The following is a 21,980-nucleotide window of genomic DNA, read 5'->3' as shown; positions in this document are numbered from 1 at the left end:
CATGTGGTATGATTGTGTATGGAGAAAATCCAAAAGGATGTAGGGATAAACCAACAGAATAAGCAAGTTTAGCAATGTTGCCCAACACAAAATCAGTATACAAAAATATATACCAGCTCTAAACAGAACACAAGGATTTTTTAAAGATACGATTTACAATAGTGTCAATTTCCTAGGAATAAATTTTACAAAAGACACACACGACTTCTTCAGAGAAAACTCAAACTTTATTGAGAGAATTTTCAAACTTTCAGTCACATTTTCAATGTGATATCAGCCATGTGTGTAGCTTCAGCTTGTCTTCTTTTTAACTTATGGCTGCCCATCTCCTAAAATATAAACATAACAGTTGAGTTCATTACTTAGCAGAACTTTACTAAGATGACACTAAAACCACACAAAGAACACTAGTTTTGTTTTTTTAAGATGAAATTAAAACCAGAACCCTAACCACTGCATAGACTTCTATGCTAATGTACATTTTCAGGCATATGTGTACTAATTTTTAAAATGCCTCACTCTAGTGGTACGAGGAAACAAAGACTTCTCAAGCCAGAACAGATTAAATGCTATGAGCCCATTTAAAGATAATTTTAAGTAGAGGGCAAAAACAGCCACTGATTTCAGTTTTGTTTTGATTTTTTAATCAAACAAAAACTCCAAGAAGCAAAAAACAAGCAAGCAAACACAGTGTCACTCAAATGTATTGACTAAAAACACTCTGCTAATTATATATTAGCTAAGGAATTGTTTAGCTGACTAAAGAGAGGTCAAAGAATGCCATTTCATTTGGTTTGTCCCTTTGTGCAAAAGTGCAAAAATAATTCATTGATCTAGTTAAATCTTTATGTGGATTCTTTATACCAGAGTGGCCATTTGTCTCATTGGCACCTGTTAACCTGATGTTGTATTCATAGCATTCCTTTTCCCTCTCAAAAGTGTTCTGATTTAGATGATAAAAATTACATGGCTGGAGGCCAGATATGCCCGTTAAAAAATATACATGGTCTTATTGGTTTATTTAAGCCACTACCATATAGATGACATTAAAATGTGAGGGAAACTGCTACTGTTTCTCAGTCTAGCTCACAATTTTTTTTAAAAAACAACAAACCAACTTGGAAAATTCAAAACATACAGATCTATCTTACTTGTTAGTGCCTAAAAGCGATTTGTGATAAACAATTCTGGCAAATTTTTTTCTTAAAGCAACACTATGTGTCATTTAGATACCCAATTGCTCCTGGGGTATGTTAAGTAATGTATATACTTTTAAAAGTATTTGATCACTTGCCTTGTGTTTTGGAAGATTTCTCCTCCAAAGTAATAATACTTTCATATTTTATAATTCAACAACATGGCTTTGACCTAATTCATTTTTTCCCCTGACACTGTCTTTGAATCAAGTATTTGGTGTCTGAACTACCTTTCAAATAATATTTGTATGCGAGACTTGTTATTAAAGTATATTACAGAGAAAGAGTAACCCCATGACTTCCATTCCAAATGAATAACGTACCTGCTTCTTTAGTCTTAGCACGCTCTGGATTAGGTGGAGTCTTCTCTTTTACATCAGAGCCATCTCCACGCTCATTCCCAGTCTTTTCCAGATCCATTTCCTGGCAATCACCTTCCACTTTACGTTCTTATATAAATAAAAAAGTTATTGATACAAGTAAGCAGTAAACTATAAATTAGTGTTATTAAATAAATCTCTGTAGGCTTGTATTCTAACAAATGTGATGCATGAGTGCAATGGGCATTGGAATTTTCTGCTAGAAAATGGGGAAGAATATTATCTCTACTATGAAGTTTTCTTTTCCTACGACTGTTTAAGACAACTTAGTTGTCACTTTCACGATCTACATTTACTTCTGTTACTGTAAATCACTCATTAGAGCAGTTATTTGTTTGCATGAATTTCCCTGATTAGATTGTGAGCTCAAGGCAGAAATCATTATCTCATTTATATCCTCAGCACTTAGTACATTACCCGGCACCTAGTAAGCCCTAGTAAATAAATGAAAAAAATGTCTGTAAAAATGTTAACATAAGACAAACCCAAATTAAAGAACATTTTACAAAACGACTGGTTTGGATTCTAGTTGTCAATGTCATGATAGGCAAAGAAAGACTGAGGAACACTTCCAGATTAAAGAAGACCAGAGAGATATGACAACTAAATGCAATGAGTAGTCTTGGATTAGATCCTGGATCAGGAAAAAAAATCCTATAAAGGACATTCCTAGGCCAATTAACAAAACTGCAATGGACTATATATTAGATGTTTTGTCAATGCTAATTTTCCTGAATTTGATCATTGTTCGGAGGTTATTTAAGAGATTATCCATATTTTTAGCAGATACATACTGAATTACTTACAGAGTAAATAGTTGTGATATTTGAAACTTACTCCCAAGTGGTTCAGCAATAATATATTAATATGGTAAAAACAGGGAGATAAGTGGCAAAATGTTATAGCAATCAGTGAACGAAGTCGAAGAATATACAGGAGTTCACTGTACTTAGATAACTTTTCCTTACATTTTAAATCCTTTCTAAGTAAAAAGTTAAAAAAATAAATATATGACAAATAGATTATGGTTCAGAAAGACAAAAGTATTGAAGACTTTTAACGGCAACTAAAAGGATTTCACATTTTTATTTCTCTGAATTATGACATTTTCTAAAAATTGCTATGTAAGAGCTAACCATAATATATCTAGGTTTGCTCAAACTTTTAATGCAATGACTTATGCCCAGAAAAATAATATCGCAATAAAACCGAGTTTAACTCATGAAACAGTTTATAATTTTGTCTAAATTTAATGTAGTTTCCTTTTGTTTGCTAATATAGAGTCTTGGCAAGGATTGTATTTTCCAAGTATGCCAAAGAACTCTTAAGATATAAGATAAGTAAAATGCCGAAGAGAAAATTTATCACAAGGACTACGGCAGCTGAAAACTACACTATTCCCTTACCAAGGATTACCTTACAGGTTTCCAGCCAATTTTTAGGGGATGGTTTATTTATTCCTGTTACTAGTATAAAATCATACATGAAATACAAAATGCTCCTCCATGCCCTTCTCACCTTCAATCGGAGGTGTTCTTTCTCTCTCATGTCCAGGTTCGATATCATGATTATCAGTTGGTGGTTCCTCTTGCTGAGGTTCACCGGGCTTTTGAGACGTGGGGGAGAGTAGATGCAAACAGAATATTGTTATTAATACCATGGCAATAGAAGTCACAAATATACATACTATGTAAAGGTAGCTAGTCACAAATAAATCTGAAGAGGTTTTTCCTATCTTCTCTGTAAGTACTCTTAAGAAAAGTTATTCTTCCTATATAGAAAATACTTTAAGGAGTTATTACCTGCAAGGACCGATAATTCTGGAACCCATGAACCCATTTTCATCTTCTCTGGGCTGTATTATTTATTAATAAGCATGATAGGAAAGTCATAAGGGCTATTTCCAGACTCTTAAAAACATAGATATGCAGACAATATCAGAAAATAAGTCTCCTTGCTCAATGTCTCATTAATGTGATTTAGTTTGCAATTATTTTCAGCAGGGAAGTCCTTTATATAACAGATCTATATTGGTTCAACAATGTTTTCGATTTTCTTTCAGAAAAATACATTTCTGCCAATGGAAATAAGATACTGAAATGTACTCACAGCCACGAATGCAACCACATCGGGAGCTTCCTGACCATCTCCTCTTCCTCTGGATCTTGATCTCACTCGTGCACTCATCGCTGCAACTAGAAGATCGTGAACTGAAGACTGCAATAAAAAGGAGTAATTATACTCGACCCTTTCCATGGCCATCTGCTGATTGTAATTTTTTTTAATTTTGTGAGATTTCCATAATAGGTCCTGAGTTAATAATAACTACGCGTGGTTTCCAATCACATCAAATAAATCTATCTGCAAACTGCTTTGTTTCTTCCACAGCCAACTTGGCAGAGAAGTGATCTTCAAGTCCTAGATCAAAACATGGGGTCTTTCCTAAAAAGACTTAATTTCATAACTGAACTCCATTATGAAGAGATTTTTTAATATACAGCCACCCCAAGTCCCTTCCTCCCCAGGTCCCCACTGAGAACTCCGAAACCTGTCCTCTGTCGGCAGTTTCAGGCGCCTCTGGGACTCAAAGATACCTCAAAAAGTACCCCAAGTTTTGCTCCATCTGATCCCTCTCCCCTCCGTGGCCCAACTTCCTCCCTCGCCCCAGCCCTTCCTCCTCCGAGGCCACGGACTGTGCTGCCCGACCCGCCTGAAGCCCACCAGCTCCTCCTCACACTTAAACTCCCAGGAGGAATGATCGGTGGACCCACCCACTGAGTCTCAGTCTCAGGTGAAAGAGTCCCGACAATTGGAATGCAAACAGCACCCTCACAGTTCCGCGGCAGTTTACCTCGTGGGTGAAGGGGCTGATGGGGAGACCCCCAGTGAACATGAGCACTGAGGCAGGCGCTGTCAAGCGCGGGCCGTCCCACCCTTTCCCTGGCCCCCCACTGAGGACCCCGGCATCCGTCCTTTATGGGCAGTTTCATATGCCTCCAGGACTCAGATAGTGTCCCGCTCCAAAACTCACACCATCTTGGCTGACCCTCCTCCCCTTCATGGCCCTCCTTCCTCCCCTGTCCCTGCCCCGCCGCATAGCTGCCTGCTAGGAGAAGGATGATGACCTCGAGGCCCTTCCTTCTCTGAGGCCAGGGACCACAGTGCCCGACCCACCAGAAGCCCGCTGGCCCACTCATTCACACCTGTTCTCACTTACACTTGACTCGAGTCAGCAGAGAGCCTGGCGAAGAATGAAGAAGGGAAGAGAAGTGGCACCTACCCACTTCTGCCTCCTTGTTTAGACCTCAGCAGTGTCAACCCCACTAGCCAATCCCAAACCTCGGGGGTGTGTCACATGGGTTGTCTTTCCAGCCCTCTCCCACCTCCTAGAGGCTCTGTGCCACCTGGAGGAAGGGCCTGCTCGGTGCTGGGAAGGGCTTGTTTCTGGCTTCTGGCCCCTCCTGCAAAATGTTCTGTCCTTCTGGATCTAGGAATGTTCCCAGCTCTGCATTTCACCTGCAAATTTACCCTTTATTTTTTCTCATTGCTGCTACCTCAGTGGCCCTCAAGAGGGTATTCAGTCTTCCCAGAGATGTGTGAAAGCTTAGGTTCTCAGAGAGTGGAAAGCCATTTTAAGCATGATAGGAATCCAGAAAAAAATGTAAAGAAGAAGGATGATAAACCTACATACATAAATAAGCCTAAACATTTGCACAAAAATCCAGGGCAGGTGCGGCAGCTCATGCCTGTAATCCTAGCACTTTGGGATGCTGAGGTGGGTGGATTGCTTGAGCCCAGGAGTTCGAGACCATCCTGGGCAACATGGCAAGACCCCGTGTTTACAAAAAATACAAAAATTAGCTGGGCATGGTGGTGCACACCTGTAGTCCCAGCTACTTGAGAGGCTGAGGTGGGAGGATAGCTTGAGCCCAGGAGGTTGAGGTTGCAGTGAGCCAAGATCACACCACTGCACTCCAGCTTGGGCGACAGAGCAAGACCCTGTCTCAAAAAATAAAAAAATCCTGTGACCCAGCATTTCTACTTCTAGGACTTTAATGTTAAGGAAACTGTCTTGAATGTTGACAAATATTCCTTGCTTGGCCAAACTTTTAAGTCAGGCTTCTGAAACTTCTCCTCCTAGGCCCATCTGTGCATTTCCTTGTAAAACCCAGTTTTAGCAAAGAGCCCTGCTAAGTCAATGTGGCATGAACCCTCCATCCTCAATATCTGATCATACTTGCTACCGCATGGGGTTCTTCATCTTCCACCATCCCCCAGGTGATGTCTGATTCCCCTTGGCCTGTCTTCAGCAAGAATCCTGCTAGGTGGGTTTAGCCAGAATCCCCCTTACCCCTGATGTTTCCTCTTAGTAATTTTCCACCCACGGACCGCCATACAGCTCCTTCGCTATACATTCCCACTGGCCTGTGCTGTACTCAGTATTGAGCCCAATCTCTCTCCCCCACTGCAAGATCCCATTGCAATGGTCCCTATACCCATCACCACGGTCCTAAATAAGGTTTTCCTTACTGTGCTTTAACAACTACCACTGAATGTTTTTTTTCTTTAACCATGTGAACAAAAATTTGGATAAATGGGACTTCCAAAACAGCTTAATTTATAATAGCATGGTCATGGACTTACTATATAAGTAAATTATGGCACACTTGAAAATGAAATATGGGTGACTACCAAAACCAGTGCTGAATAATATTTCCTGTAATAGTGGTGCTGTTCATTTTAAGTTATTAACTTGAAACATCCAGTTATGTAGCACTGTGTATGTACAACATGATCTCAAAAGAAAAGAGAGGTTCAATAGTGCTACCACAACACCAGCCTTCCTCTCAGACGGTAAGTGTGCTTTGTTCTTGTGCAACCAGCATGTTCTGGGGCTCCAAAGATATATGGTTCTCCAAGGGGAACCCAGCAGATAAAATGCAGTGCTAGAGGTTATAGGTCTCCTGCACCTGGTGCACGTCAAAGAGCTTCACCATCACCTAGGTGGTCTGATCCTCTGCTGTCAGAGAAGGTGTGGGGGGTTGGGGATGGGGGACAGAAGCCCACTGTTACTGCTTTGGGCAAAAGTTAGATGGGTGCCTGCAGGACAGAAAGGAGCTTGCCCTGCACATCCCTGTCCACCCCCTCCCGCCCCCGCTAAACCCCCGGGGGAAAAATATCCTTTCTGTCCTTGCATGCCTGGACCTGGACCGTTCTCAGACTCTGCAGGTTACCCTGAAAGAAGCGCACATTCTTTGAGAGTTAGTAAGATCCCCCATGGCAGAAGTAGAATTGCCAGATCTCCCTCTCCTTCTCTCCCTCTCTCCTACAGATAAGATGTAGTGTCAATACAGAGCCAAGTGTGAAGAATATATAATTCTTCCTGATATCACCAATCAGGGATAACCACTTTTTATATCTAAGCAGGAGCTGCTCCTACTACTCAGATCTTTATGTAGATTAAATAAAGATTTATTGAGAGACTGAGATCTCACACTCTGCAATCAGCATAAACTGTGGGCTTTAGTCTCAGCCTCCTGTTTCTCCTCAGGTAAAGTGCTTTCATTAGCTCTTAGGTGTTTCCTATTATCACTTGGAAAGGCTATCTGCAGCCTGCTGCCTCCCTGACCTCAGTGCCTATCGGTTGGCAGCTGCTGTATTCTCTGCATAGGATCAAGTTTCTCTAGGATGCTGTGAAGGAGTGAGAGGACAGGTAAGGTCCTTTCTGTGTGAGAGCTTAGATCTGAACTGAAAAAGAAATCCCGATTTGCCCAGCACCATGAGCCTTCCCAGAGAACCTCATCCTCAGGCAACATTAGTGCAAAGCAAGCACTCTGATCAAGGATGTAGGTGATCCCAAGCCCTTGTTTGTATCATTGTGATGATTATAGATGTCACTTTCATTGTATTCATTTTATGTCACAGGTGATATCTCCTCCTTACAAATAATCCAATCACTAAAAATTGACTAATCCTACTGTTTTCTGCTATTTGATGGGAGAAAACACCACACTACTATCTGAATTTGCACTTTTGATAAACAATACGTTTGAACACTGTTATTCAAGTAATTCATGCTCATAAACAATCCACAAAATCAGAAAGAGGAGAGTTAAGAAACAACTCTGGAGTTCCAGCATTCATTAAAAACCTATCTTCTGTTTGTCATTTTAGTTCATGTGTTTCCATATATTTATCATTTTAGATGATCATTCATGCTGCAGCAAACATCCTCATGGATCATTTTCTGTCCACTTCCTTAAACATTTCTTCATGAAAAAAAATTCCTACATGAAGAAATAGGGGCTTGAGAGTATGTACAACTTGTCTAATGTCACACCCTCTGGCAAGGTATGCCTGGAATTAAATCTGTATCTTTCCGATTCTGGTTTAAGCCTGAATCATAAACATAAACATGTATGCTTCTTCACCTTGTGCTACCCCATGGATCCAGTAGTTCCTTTGAATCCTTCAGCTCAAGGAGAAGCTTAGCAACCCCATGAGCACCATCCATGAGAGGTGATGTGGTGTAGGTGCCCACATGTGCAGAATGCAGGACTGGCAGAAGAAACATCATGTGCTAAGTCTTGGAAGCATGCTTGCAAACTGCAGAGGCCACTGGAGCTGGAGACTGAGGCTGTGGGTCAGAGGAGGATCTTTTCTCTGGTGTCCTTTGACCTACTGTATGCCACAATAAGTGCACGAATAGAAATATTATGAATATAAATATTTTGTGAGATGATTTTTCTAAACACTGACTGGTAAACGTAAAGGCATTTTTCATGATTGCAAAGGAGAGTTCCTAGAAATTTTGACATGGATTGACAAAGTATGTTATTTTAAACTGTTACTCCAACTACCTGCGAACTCCTTCAAATACTACTCATGCCCATTCAGTTGCTGCACACATGCTCATATCTATTCAGATAGCTATTATTTAGAGTCAGCATTTCCTAGTAGTTCACCTGAAGCAAGTGGAGAGGAAGGTTCTGTCCTTGACAGCTCCACCATCAGAAGGAGAAGCCCTTGTTTCCCAGTCTCCTTATACAGAAACCACCAGGTTCACCTTTCTGTGCCAACTGAGCCCCATTTCATAGTTGTGCTTGTCACTTCAGTCTTCACTGATGGTGTGCAGGCCTCTCACTTGTGCTAGAAAGCTCATCTGGCTTTGGACCTCTTTCTCTTGGGCAAGCCTCCTCTTATGCATGTATCCCTTTACAGGTAATTAGTGAGGGTACGTTGGTCATGCTGGCCTTTGCTGGTTATTATGTCTCTACCTGTATACCTTTGCCAAAAATCAGTTGTTTGTATAGGTGTGAGTTTATTTTTGGACTCTCTGTGCTGTGCTAATCTATGTGTTTATCTTTATGCCAATGTCACACTACTGTGACATAGTTTTGTAGTAACTCTTGAAATCCTACTTTGACTAATCTTGGTCCTTTGCATTTCCATACAGATTATGGAATCAGCTTGTCAATTTCTACCCCCCAAAAAACCTTCAGTAATTTTGATTGAGAATGCACCAAATTTATAGATCAATTTGGGGAGAATCGACATTTTTTTCAATTTTATTATTATTATACTTTAAGTTTTAGGGTACATGTGCACAACGTGCAGGTTTGTTACATATGTTAACAATATTGAGTCTTCAGACCCGTGAACAAGATATATCTCTTCATTTATGTAGGTCTTTTTTTTTTCTTTTTTTGTGTTTTTTCAATTATGCAGGTCTTAATTTCTCTCAGAAATATTTTGTGGTTTTCAATGTACAGATTTTTCATCTATTTTGTCAGGTTTATCCCTTATGTTTTTCATGTTTTATGATATTGTAAATGGTATTGTTTTTATTTCCATTTTATTGTTTGTTGCTAGTAGACAGAAATACAACTTATTCTTTATATTGAGCTTGTATCCTGCAATTTTGCTAAACTCACTTGTTGGTTTTAGTAGCTTTTCATTGTTGTAATTAGATTCTATCATGTTTTCTATGTAAACAATTGTGTTATTTGTGAATAGACGATTTTGCTTTATTCCTAATCTGCATGCATTTTACTTACTTTCGTTCCATGACTACACTACCTAGAACCTCCATTACAATGTTGAATACAAGTGGGGAAAGTGGAAATCTCTGTCTTGTTCCTGATCATAGGGCAAAAGTTTTCAACATTCTGCATCTATTAAAATAATTATGTATTTTTTCTTTTTTAGCTGTTAATATGGTGAATTTTATTGATTCATTTTCAAGTATTAAACCAGCCTGCATTCCTGAAATAAATTCCACTCAGTCATGATGTATTATTCTTTTAATGTATTGCTGGATTTAATTTGTTAAAATATTGTTTAGAATTTTTGCGTGTATATTTATGATGAATGTTGATTTATATTTTCCTTATCTATTCATATCTTTGTCTAATTTTGGAATTAAGAAATTCTGGCCTCATAGAATGGGTATTGTATTCTTTCCTCCTCAATATTTCGGAAGATTTTGCATAGAATTGGTATTATTTCTTCCTTAAGTATTTGGTAGAATACTTCAGTGATGCCATCTAGGCTTGGAGTTTTCTTTGTGGGAACATTTTTAAGCTACAATTTCAACTTCTTTAAAGGGTTATTCAGATAAAGGGTTATTCAGGTTATCTATTTCTTCCTGAGTGAGGCTTGGTGGTTTTGTCTTTCAGATTATTGTCTATTGTATCCTTGCTGATTTTCTGCCAACATGTTCTATCAATTATTGAGAAAGAGATATTATAATTTCAGACTGTAATCGTAGATTTGTGTATTTCTCATCATGTATTTTGTGACTCTATTATTAGATGCATAAATATTTGGGGTTCTTAGGATTGTCACTAACATAAATGTAAGAATCCTCAACAAAATAGCAAATTGAATCTAGCAATAAGAATAATACAGCACAACCATAGGAAGTTTATTCCAGGAATGCAATGTGAATTCAATATTCAATAATCAATCAATTTAATATTTGATATTAACAGTCTAAAGAAGAAAAATCATATGATAATATCAATTGATTCAGAAGAAGCATTTGACAAAATACAGCATCCATTCATGATAAAAACTCTCGGTGAAGTAGAACTAGAAGGAAATTTTCTCAATTTGTAAAGAGATCTGCAAAAAACCGACAGCTAACATTGTATTTGATGGTGAAAGACTGAATGCTTTCCTCCAAAGATCAGAAACAAGACAAAGATTTCTATTCTAACCACATCTGTTCAACATCATGCTGGGAGTCTTAGCCAGCATAATAAGGCAAGAAAAAAGAAATATAAGGCATTCAGATTGGAAAAGAAGAAGTAAAAATTACCCTATTTGCAGACAACATAATTGCCTACATAGAAAATCCCAAGAAATCTACAAAAAAAAAGAAAAAAAAAACCATCTTAGAACCAACAACTAACTTAAGCAAGGCAGCAATATACAAGGTCATCACACAAAAATCGATTTGATTTCTATACATTAACAACATACAACTGGGGCTAGGCATGGTGGCTCAGGCCTGCAATCCCAGCACTTTAGGCGGCTGAGGCCGGCAAATCACTTGAGGCCAGGAGTCCAAGACCAGCCTGGCCAACCTGATGAAACCCCCATCTCCATTAAAAATACAAAAATCAGCCAGGTATGGTGGTGCGCACCTGTAGTTCTAGCTTCTTGGGAGGCTGAGGCAAGAGAATTGCTTGAACCCAGGAAGCAGAGGTTGCAATGAGCTGAGATCATGCCACACTGCACTCCATCCTGGGCGACAAAGTGAGCCTCTGTAAAATGTGGCACGTATACACCATGGAATACTATGCAGCTGTAAAAAATGATGAGTTCATGTCCTTTGTATGGATATGGATGAAGCTGGAAACCATCATTCTCAGCAAACTATGGCAAGGACAAAAAACCAAACACCGCATGTTCTCACTCATAGGTGGGAATTGAACAATGAGAACACAGGGACACAGGAAGGGGAACATCACACACTGGGGCCTGTTGTGGGGTGCGGGGAGGGGGGAGGGATAGCCTTTGGAGATATACCTAATATTAAATGACGAGTTACTGGGTGCAGCACACCAACATGGCACATGTATACATATGTAACTAACTTGCACATTGTGCACATGTACCCTAAAACTTAAAGTATAATAATAAAAAAAGCAAACAAATAAAAACAACATACAATTTGAAACTGAAATTAAGAAAACATTTACAGTCAAAACATTGATGTGCCTAGATATAAATCTCACAAAATATGTACAGGATCTCTGTGCTGAAAACTATAAAACACTGATCATAAAAGTCAAAGAGGACCTAAATAAGTGGAAATACATGCTGTGTTCATGATTTGAAAACCCAACATAGTAAAGACAAATTGATATATAGATTTAACACAATACTAATCAAAATCCTAGAAGGACTTCTTGTACATATAAGGCAGACTGATTCGAAAATTTATAAGGAAAAGCAAATGAATTACAATGGCTAATGCAATTTTGAAGAAAAGTAAGAAAGTTGGAGGAATCTCATTAACTGGTTTTGAAGAGTGCTTGCAGGTAATTTTTAGACTGCCCCTCAATTTGAGTTTAATAGAGTCCCATGATTGGACTAGGATAATGGATTTTGGGGAAGAATACTGTTGAGGTAAAGTACCATTCTCATCACATCATATCAGAGGGTATGTGATGTAAACATGAATTCTTACTGGTGACATTAACCTTCATCACTTGATGAAGATGATGTATGTCAAGTTTCTCCACTATAAAATTACTATTTTCCCCTTTTCTTATTCTATTCATTAGAAGTGTATCATTAAGTCTAGCTCACACCCAAGGGGAGGAGAGTTAAGCTCCACCTCCTGGGGGGAAGAATATAAAAAAAATTGTGGATATATGTTAAAATCTCTACAGTAACTAATGCGTATTTGAGGGGAAATACTTTGAGGCAATGCAAATAACCTTTTTATCCTTAAAGTTTAGGGGTCTAATTTTAGTATTAATCCATGGACCTTACCAGAGCAATTATTACTGTGCTGTTCTAATAGTGATTTTCTATTTCATTCATTCCTTCTACATTTATTTTTTGGAATTATTCCATAAGAAAGATCTGTCCCTTCTCCATTTATTTACTTATTAAATTGCTCATTTATATCAGTATGGACTCATGGATTCCTTTTTATTTTTTGAGTTCTATTCCAATACAGTTGCCATGTGTTTTGTGACTCAGATTTTTCTAGCTTAGACATTGAGACTTCTTTCAGATTGGTTCCTACACACTTTTGATATCACAGTCATCTTTTTTTGTTTTTTTTTTTAGCTTTTGTTTACTTCCTGGCACTGCATGATAAGACAAGTTCACCTGCTCTAGAATCAGCCATTTCTCCAGGATTTTGGCTTCCTTGTATTAAGAAATGGTATTTAGAAACTAAGATCTGGACACTGAACAATCTGATTTTTTAAATTATTATAAAATGACAGTAATCAAGGCACATAAATCAATGAAAAAGAATAGGGTCCAGAGATTGGCCTACACAAGTATGGCCAGTTGGTTTTTGACAAAGGTGCCAAAGCAGTTCTACAGATAAAGGATAGTATCTTCAGTAAATGGTATGAGGAAAACTGGATGGTCATATGCAACAAAAATTAACCAGTATTAAACCTCACACCATATATAAAAATTAACACAAAATGGGTCATATATCTAAATGTAAAATGTAAAACTATGAAAGTTTTCAAGAAAGTTTTATAAAAAGAGGCTTTTAGTTTATCAACGAATTCTTAGACATGACACCAAAAGCACAATTCATGAAAGAAAAAAATTGATAAATCAGACTTCATAAAAATTTGATACTTTTGCATTGTGCTCTTAAAACTGTTAATAGAATTAAAAGAAAAGCTTCTCTAAATGCAGTGTGGTATCTTGGAACATTAAAAGGATATTAGTGGAAAAATTAATGAAATCCGAATAAAGTTTATCATTTAGTTAGTACTATATTACCAATGTTAACCTCTTAGTTTTGACAAACGTACTGTGGTTATATTAGATGTTAACATTAGGTGAATCTGAGTGAAAAGTATATGAGAAGTTTCTGTATTATCTTTACAACTGTTCTACAAATCATTTCAAAATAAAAATGAGTATTAAACAAAAAAATGTAGCCAAACCTGATAATAAAACAATTAGAGCTACTGCACTTGAAGCCAGAGAGGAGAGGTCAGAGGTTCATCATCTCTATTCCTGCACTCCCAATTTCTTAGGCAGCCTCTGGGAATCCTCTACAGCAGCAGTCCTCAACCTTTTTGGCACCAGGGACCAGTTTCATGAAAGATAATTTCTCCACAGACTGGGGAGTAGGGAGAGATGGTTTCGAGATGAAACTGTTCCACCTCAGATCATCATGCGTTAGCTATATTCTTATAAGGAGTGCACACAACCTAGATCCCTTGCATGTAGAGTTCACAATAGGGTTTGCTCTCCTATGAGAATCTAATGCCACCAGTGATGTGACAGGAGGTGGAGCTCAGGTGGTAATGCTGGCTTGCCCACCACTCACCTCCTGCTGTCCAGCCCGGTTCCTAACAGGCCACAGGACTGTACTGGTTTATGGCCTGGGGGCTGGGGACCCCTGCTCTATAGAACCCCTGGGTTCCTTGGAGTATGATTCCTAAACCATCCAACTTAATCATTAATAAGATTATAAGATAGAAATAGAAGCCAAACTTAGGCCTGAAGAATAAAAATGTATTAGTTTCTCTTGATCACTAAGGTTTTTCTATCACAGAAGATCATTAAGTTGAATTGATACAATCTTTTCTTTACAAGGTCAAGCCTTTTGCTGCCCAGCATTTTGACCTTAGAACTTCAAATCACTTGATTCGTTGTTCAAGGTATCTTTAAAATGTCAAAGCTAGGGTAATTGGCTTCTGATTATGCAAGAGTAGGGAGGATTAGGCTATAATTTGAGGACATATGTGTGTGACAAAATTCTACCTATGTTTAAATTTCCATGAGCCCTCTTCAATGTCCTTAAAACAATAAAATACTAACTTTAAAAAAAGGACAACTATAGACTGGGAGATGTTTGTAAATCATCTATCTGACTAAAGCCTTATATTCATAAAATTTAAAGAACTCTCTAAACTCAATAACAAGAAAACACACGACCCAATTTGTAAGTTGGCAAACGTCATGGTCACTAAACCAAAGAGAATATACAGATTGAAAATTAGCACACGAAAAGATGCACAACATCACTGGCCATTTGGGAAAAGAAAATTAAAACCACAAAAGATACCATTACTCACTTACTTGACTCACTGAAAGAAAAGTTACTGACAATATCAAGTATGGGTAAGGATGTAGAACTACTAGATCTCTCTTATCTTAATAACATGAGTGCAAAATTGTACAGCCACTCTGAAAGACAGTTTGACAATTTTCTATAAACTTAAATATATATACACCATATGACCCAAAAGTTCAGAGATGGAGCAATGAAACAATTTTGCTCCTATCCCATCCAAGAAAAAAGTTGGTTAAACTGTAAATTAATTACTTTTCTTTTTTCCATTTTTTTTTTTTTTTTGAGATGTCATCCAGGCTAGGGTGCAGTGGTGCAATCTTGGCTCACTGCAACCTCCACCTCCTGAGTAACTGAGATTACAGGCACCCACCGCCACGCCTGGCTAATTTTTTTTTTTTTTTTAAGTAGAGACATGGTCTCACCATGTTGGCCAGGCTGGTCTCGAACTCCCGACCTCAAGTGATCCACCAGCCTCGGCCTCCCAAAGTGCTGGAATTACAGCTGTGAGCCACCACACCTGGCCAACTTTTCTTTGACTCATCAGAGGACCAAGGTCATAGGGTAAATGCTATACCAAAATCTGGAGAGAGACAGGCACCTGCAGGGAGACACAGGACTCTGTGCCTTACGCTTATAAGGGGGCAGGAACCAGTGTGTAGATTAAACAATAAATTTTGATGAAGTCCTGGAAAACTAGTGTGAGCTAGCATGAGAATGTGAAGCTCCCAAAAGACTTACTCATGTGAGGTTACCCTCTCGTAGGCTTCTCCCCTAGGACTACCACTAGGCTCACACAGAGAATCCAGAGAAAGTTCCCCCATGGTGCTGGCAAGAACAGCAGCTGCTGCCAAACTCCACGTTGGTGCATTTCTCCTATCTCCCTTACAGAAAGAAAGGCTTAAGCTGCAGGCCCTGATCACGCTATAGAAACTAAGGAAGGTGGGTCTGGGCAGAGTTTCAACGGTGACTTCCATATTTTCTCCCAACTGCTGTGGGGTTGCACCAGTGACCTCAGGCAATAGGTTTTCTTCAGCCTGTGAATTAAGGCTTTTGTTTTATGTGGGGCATTGAGAAGACTGGGCAGAGTGGAGTTTCAACAATGACTTCTGCCACCCTTCCTTAGTCTTCTCAGGATTCTCCCAACCTTCCCTGTCAGTGCCTCCTGGAGTTGCTAGAGGGAAAGCCTGCAAGCAAGTGCAAAACTACCATGTCTGCAGCCCCCAGGACCTCACACTCTCACACTAGCCCACACTCAGCCCTTAGCAAGTTATTTAGAAGTTTCTACCTTAATTTTCTTGCTGACATATATGGCATTCAGAGGCATCTGTCTCAGACAATCAAATGCTCAGGTGCTGTGTCTCCCTATAGGTGTTTGTCTTTCTAGATTTCAGGTTAGTTGTTTTCCCGGAAAACTTATTTCCTTGATGATTTCAAGAAAAGTATTTAATTTGAAGTTTGCCCAGCATTTTTCTTGTTGTGAGGATGGAAGTGATGCCCTTTCCAGCCATCTGTATCTCTACACTGAAAACAGCCATCTTTTTATTTTATCCTACCTATATCATTGTATTTGCAGACAGCATATAGTTAGATCATGTTTTTTAATTCATTTTGACAATTTCTTTTAATTGGTGTGTTTAGATCATTTAAATTTATTATTGATATAGTTGTATTTAGACCTACCATTTTATAATTCATTTTCTGTTTGTTCTGTCAGTTTTTCATTCCTCTGTTTTACCTTTCCTCCCTTGTTTTGGGTTATTTAAAACTTTCAGTATTACATTTTAATATATCTGTTGTGGTTTTTACTATATCCTTGCATACACAGTCGTCCCTCAGTGTCCGTGGAGGATGGGTTCCAGGACCCTTGTAGATACCAAAATCCATAGATGCTCAAATCCCTGATATAAAATGGCATAGTATTTGCATACAACCTACACACATTCTCCTGTATACTTTAAATCATCTCTAGCTTACTTGTAATACCTGATACAATGTAAATGCTATGTAACTAGTTGTCATACTGTATTGTTTTTATTTGTATTATTTTTATCATTTTTAATTTTTTTCTGAATATTTTTTATCCTCAGTTGGTAGAATTCGAGAATGCAGAACCTGCAAATATGCAGGGCCAACTGTAATTTTTTTGATAGTTACTCTAGGAATGACTGCTGCCAAACTCTGCCCTGGTGCATTTCTCCTATATCCCTTACAGAGAGGGAGATACATACTTAACTCTCCACATTCTACTTAGATTCAATGTTTTGTAATTTTAATTGGAATGTAGAAACCTTGTCACCTTATAGGCCTCTTAACCATCCCTTGTTGAAGCTCTAGTTGTCTTATGTATGACATCTGCACACATTGAAAACCCCATCAGACAATGTTATTCATTTTACTTTTAAGCATGAAACATATTTTAAAGAATTCAGGAGAAGAATCATTTATTATATTTACCCAAATATTTACCATTTGTGAGTCCCTAGGTTTGAATCTGAGTTATGCAGGATGAGTGTTGAGAGTATGAGGCCTCTGAATACTTTATCTGTGTTTAGGGTGTGAGGTCTCTGAAATCTTGAGAGTCTGTGTTCTGAGGTTCGATTCTGAATGGTTTGGAGGTCTATGTTCAGGGTGTGAGTTCTCTGAACTCTTTAAGGTCTGTGACTCAAGGTTTGGACTCTGAGCTATAGTATTTGGTGATCTGTGTTCACAAGTGTGAGGTCTCTGAAGTCTTTGAGGACTGGTATTGTAAGATTTTAATCTACAGTCGTCGTGGGTCTATGTTCAGGATGTGAGGCCTCTCAAATCTTTTGGTATCTTTTTTGTTTTTTGTTGGTTTGTTTGTTTGTTTGTTTGTTTGTTTTGAGACGATGTCTCACACTGTTGCCCAGGCTGGAGTGCAGTGGCACGATCTCGGCTCACTGCAACCTCTGCCTCCCGGGTTCACGCCATTCTCCTGCCTCAGCCTCCCGAGTAGCTGGGACTACAGGCGCCCGCCACCATGCCCGGCTAACTTTTTGTATTTTTAGTAGAGACGGGGTTTCACCATGTTAGCCAGGATGGTCTCAATCTCCTGACCTCGTGATCCACCTGCCTCGGCCTCCCAGAGTGCTGGGATTACAGGCATGGGCCACAGTGCTCGGCCAGGTATCTTTGTTTTAATGTTTGAGTCTGAGGTATTTGGGGGTCTCTGTTCAGGGTGAGATGTCTCTGCTATCTATGGGGGTCTGTTTCCAAATGTTTGTTTCACATATTTGGAGGTCTGAATTCATGGTGTGCGGTCTCTGTACTTTTAGAGGATCTGTTTCCCAAAGATTCAGCCTGAGTTATCTAGGGATCCATATTCAGAGTTTGAAAGGCTTTGAAATTTTCAGTTTCTGTTCCAAGATTTTAGTCTTAGAGATTAGGAAGCCTGGACATAGGGTCTTTGAACTTTTGGTGGGTCTAAGTCCCCATTTGGGTCTCATGTATAATATTTGGGGTCTGTGTTCAAAAAATGAGGTCTGTGGATTCTTTCAAGGTCTTTGTTCCAAGTTTTTTACTTGAGGTGTTTGGAAATCCATGCTTAGGGTGTGAGGTCGCTGATATCTATTAGGGAGTATATTCCACATTTTGAGTCTGAGATACTTAGGTGTGTGTACTTATGTTCTCTGAAATATTTCAGGGTCAGTACAAAAGTCTAAGGTAACTGGTGGTTCTGTGTTCAGAGTGTAAGGTCTCTGAAATTTTTCAGTATTTGCATTGTAAGGTTTGAATTGGAGGTAACTCGGGGTCTGTGATTAACATGCAAAGTCTTTGAAATTTTAGGCTTTGTTCCCAAGTTTTGGACATATTTTTGCTCTGCATTCAAAGAATTAGGTCCTTGAAATCTTTTAAGATCCAGGTTCCAAGTTTTTTGTCTAAGTTGTTTAGACATTTCTGTTCAGGGTGTGATGTCTGTGATCTCTTCAAGAATCTGTATTTAAAGGTTTGAATATGAGGTATCTGGGGGTCTCTGTTTGCAGAGAAAGGTCTCTGAAAGCTTTAAGGGTCTGTGTTGTAAGGTATGAATATAAGGTACTTGGGGGTCTCTGGTAGATAAAGGTTTAAATCTGAGATATTTGGAAGTCTGGGTTCAGGGAGAGGAGTCTGAAATTTTTAGTCTCTCAAGTTTGAGTATGAGGTGTTTGGAGGTCTCTGTTATGTGTGCATGCTCTCTGAATTTTTTGAGGCCTGCATCCCTAGGTTTGAATCTGAGGTATGTGGGGATCAGTGTTCAGGGTGTGAGGTCTCTGAATAGTTTCTGAGTCTATGTTCAGAGCATAAGCTCTCTAAATTATTTGAGGGTCTGTGTTCCAAGGTTTGAATCAGGAGTTCTGAGGGGTCTGTGATCAGGGAGTGAGAGGTGTCCAAAGTTTGTTTGTTTGTTTGTTTTGTTTTGTTTTTTGAGACAGGGTCTTGCTCTGTTGGCCAGGCTGGAGTGCAGTGGCATGATCATGGCTCACTGCAGCCTCAGACTCTCAGGCTCAAGCAATCCTCCCTCCTCAGCTCCCAGAGTAGCCGGGACTACAGGCATGCACCACCATGCCCAGCTATTTTTTTTTTTTTTTCTGTAGAGACAGGATCTCACTGTGTTGCCTGGTCTGGTCTCGAACTCCTGGGCTCCAGCGATCCTCCTACCCTTGGCCTCCTAAAGTGCTGGGATGAGCCACCATGCCCAGCCTGGTGTCCAAACTTATTAACTGTCTGTGCTCCATTGTTTCAGCCTGAAATATTTTGGGGTCTGTGATCTGAGTGTGAGGTCTCTCAATGCTTTAAGGGTATTAGTACCAAGATTTGCTTGTGTTCTATGAGGGTGTGAGTTCTGGTTTGGAGGTTCTAAAGTGCTTTGATGATGTGCATTCCCAGGTCTCTTTCTGACATAACAAGGGATCTGGATTGTATGTTAGGTCTCTGAAATCATTAAGTGTCTGTACTTCAAGCTTTTAGTCTAAATTGTTTGGAAGTCAGCAACCAGAGTGTGAAGTCTAGAACACTTTGAGGGGTTTTTTTTCCAAGTGTGGAGTTTGTGGTATTAGGAGATTTGTGTTGAGGGTGTGAAGTCTCTGAAATCTTATAGTGTCTGTGTTCCAAAGTTTCAGTCAAAGATACAGTATTGGGCCAGTGTTCAGGGTGTGAAATATCTATAATTTTAGGGGATCTGTTTTCCAAGTACTAATCCTGAGACATTTGGGAGTCCGAGTTCAGCATATGAGGCCTGACTTGTTGAAGTACTTTTTAAAAACAAGATTGAGTCCGAGGTACTGGAGTCCGGGTTTAAAATGTAAGGCCTTTGAACTCTATGACGGTCTGTGTACTAAGGGTAGAGATTGATGTATTTGCAGATAGTTGTTCAGGGTGTGAGTTCTCTTTGAAGGTCTGTGTTTGAAGTTTGAAGCTCAGGCATTTGGGATCAGTATTTAGATTGTAAGTACTCAGAACTCTTAGTATCTGTGCTTTCATGTTTTCTCTATCTGCATTCCAAGACTGAATCTGAGGGATTTGGGGGTTCCGCATTCACTGTTTGAAGGCTATGATTATCATTGAGGGTTTATCTTTCATTGTTTGAGTTTGAGGCATTTCAGGATTGGAGTTTGCAATGAGAGGTCTCTGAACTCGTTGAGGGCCTATTTTTCAAGTTTTTTCCTACGGTATTTAGGGCAAATGTTCAAGATACAAAGTCTTTGAACTCTAAGCCTTTGTGACCTGTTTTCTCCTGCATTAATTTAACTCCAGGGAGTGAGGTTCTTGATTTTTTTTTTGAGCCTCCATGTCCCAGAGTTTGAGTCTGAGGTGTTTGGGACTCTATGTTTAGGATGTGATAGTCTCTGAACTCTTCGAGGGTCTGTGTCCTGAAGTTTTAGTTGATGTATTTAGGGATCTATGTTTAGGGTGTGAGGGCTCTGAAATCACTGAGGATCTTTGGTACAAATTCTGAATCTGAGCTTCTGGGGGTCTTTATGCAGGGTGTGAGGGTTCTGACTCTTTGAGGTTGATGGGTCAGGATTGTGGGAGACGAGAATATGCCTCCCCCAAATAAGAAGGATTGTTGAGCTGAACACAATTAAGAGAAAATGGGCACAGGAGAGCTTTCTGCCCTCCATTTGCCTAAAAACTGGACATAATTTACAATAACAAAGGTATCCTGCTCCCCTCCCTATAACCAGGAAGAGTGAAGGTTAACAACTAAAGACAGCTTTAGACTTTCATCAGCCTGGAGATGGTTCCAGAGGAATTTATATTGGCAAGTTTTGCTAACTCACCTTTATCTGCCATTTGTTTGTCTTTCCCCAACTTGCTGCCTATAGATACTCAAGATCCTTTTCCTTTGTCTTGTGACTTATCTAAAAAGTTACTGTTCTTTGTTAATAAGGCTGTATAAGCTGTAATTCAAAGCCATCTCTTTAAGAACTACTAATTCTCTGGGTGTTCCCCATGTATATATGAAATATACCTGTTAAAAAACCTTCTGTTTGTTTTTTCTCTTGTTAATCTGTCTTTTGTAACAGGGGTCCATTCCTACTAAGAACCTGTTGGGGGTTATGTTACTACTCCCCCATAGGCTCTTAGGCATTTGGTGGTATATAATTAGGGTATGAGGTATCTGGTTCTTTGAAGGTTTTATATATATATATATATATATATATATATATATATACACACATACATATTTATTTAATATATAATATATTAAACTAATATGATATATTAAATATTTGATATATATTAAATTATAATATATAATTATATTAAATAATAAATATTTATTTTCATATTTGTATATAATTATATACTATATAATTGAGTTTGAGTTATATGCACATCTGCATTTGGAGTGTGAGATCTCTGAGGTCTCTGAGGGTCTATGTCCTATATAATGAATTTGAGGTATTTGCACATCTGTGTTTAGAGTTTTAGTTCTGTGACATCTTTGAGGGTCTATGTTCCAAGACTTGAGACTAAGGCATTTTATATCTGTTTTCTGAGTGTAAGCACTCACAAATATTTTAGGGTCTGTGTTTTAATGTTTATATGACATATATGGGTTATTTTTAAAAGGCATAAATTCTCTGAACTCATTGAAGGTCTGTG

General features: G+C 38.8%; 1 protein-coding gene across 5 annotated transcripts in view; it reads right to left on the bottom strand.

Moving 5' to 3' along the window:
* Window positions 1-205: 205 nt before the first annotated feature.
* PAGE4 (PAGE family member 4) overlaps window positions 206-21,980 on the bottom strand; it is a 79,451-nt gene continuing 57,676 nt past the window's right edge. For 2 of the 5 annotated variants that reach the window (XM_055268585.1, XM_055268587.1), the window contains 4 exons: window positions 3,686-3,793; window positions 3,095-3,182; window positions 1,520-1,645; window positions 206-329 (listed from right to left, as the gene is read on the bottom strand). In XM_055268585.1, coding sequence (XP_055124560.1) covers window positions 313-329; window positions 1,520-1,645; window positions 3,095-3,182; window positions 3,686-3,793 — 339 coding nt within the window. In that variant the 3' untranslated portion in view covers window positions 206-312. Of the gene's footprint in view, window positions 330-1,519; window positions 1,646-3,094; window positions 3,183-3,685; window positions 3,794-4,347; window positions 4,377-4,793; window positions 4,881-21,980 lie in introns of those variants that run through there. The other 3 variants (XM_055268586.1, XM_055268589.1, XM_055268588.2) reach the window with 3 other exon arrangements.

The sequence above is a fragment of the Symphalangus syndactylus genome, chromosome X (assembly GCF_028878055.3).
Source record: "Symphalangus syndactylus isolate Jambi chromosome X, NHGRI_mSymSyn1-v2.1_pri, whole genome shotgun sequence".
Taxonomy (NCBI): Eukaryota; Metazoa; Chordata; class Mammalia; order Primates; family Hylobatidae; genus Symphalangus; species Symphalangus syndactylus.
The sequence above is the reverse complement of the archived record's forward strand: the minus strand, read 5'-3'. Positions and strand labels throughout refer to the sequence as shown.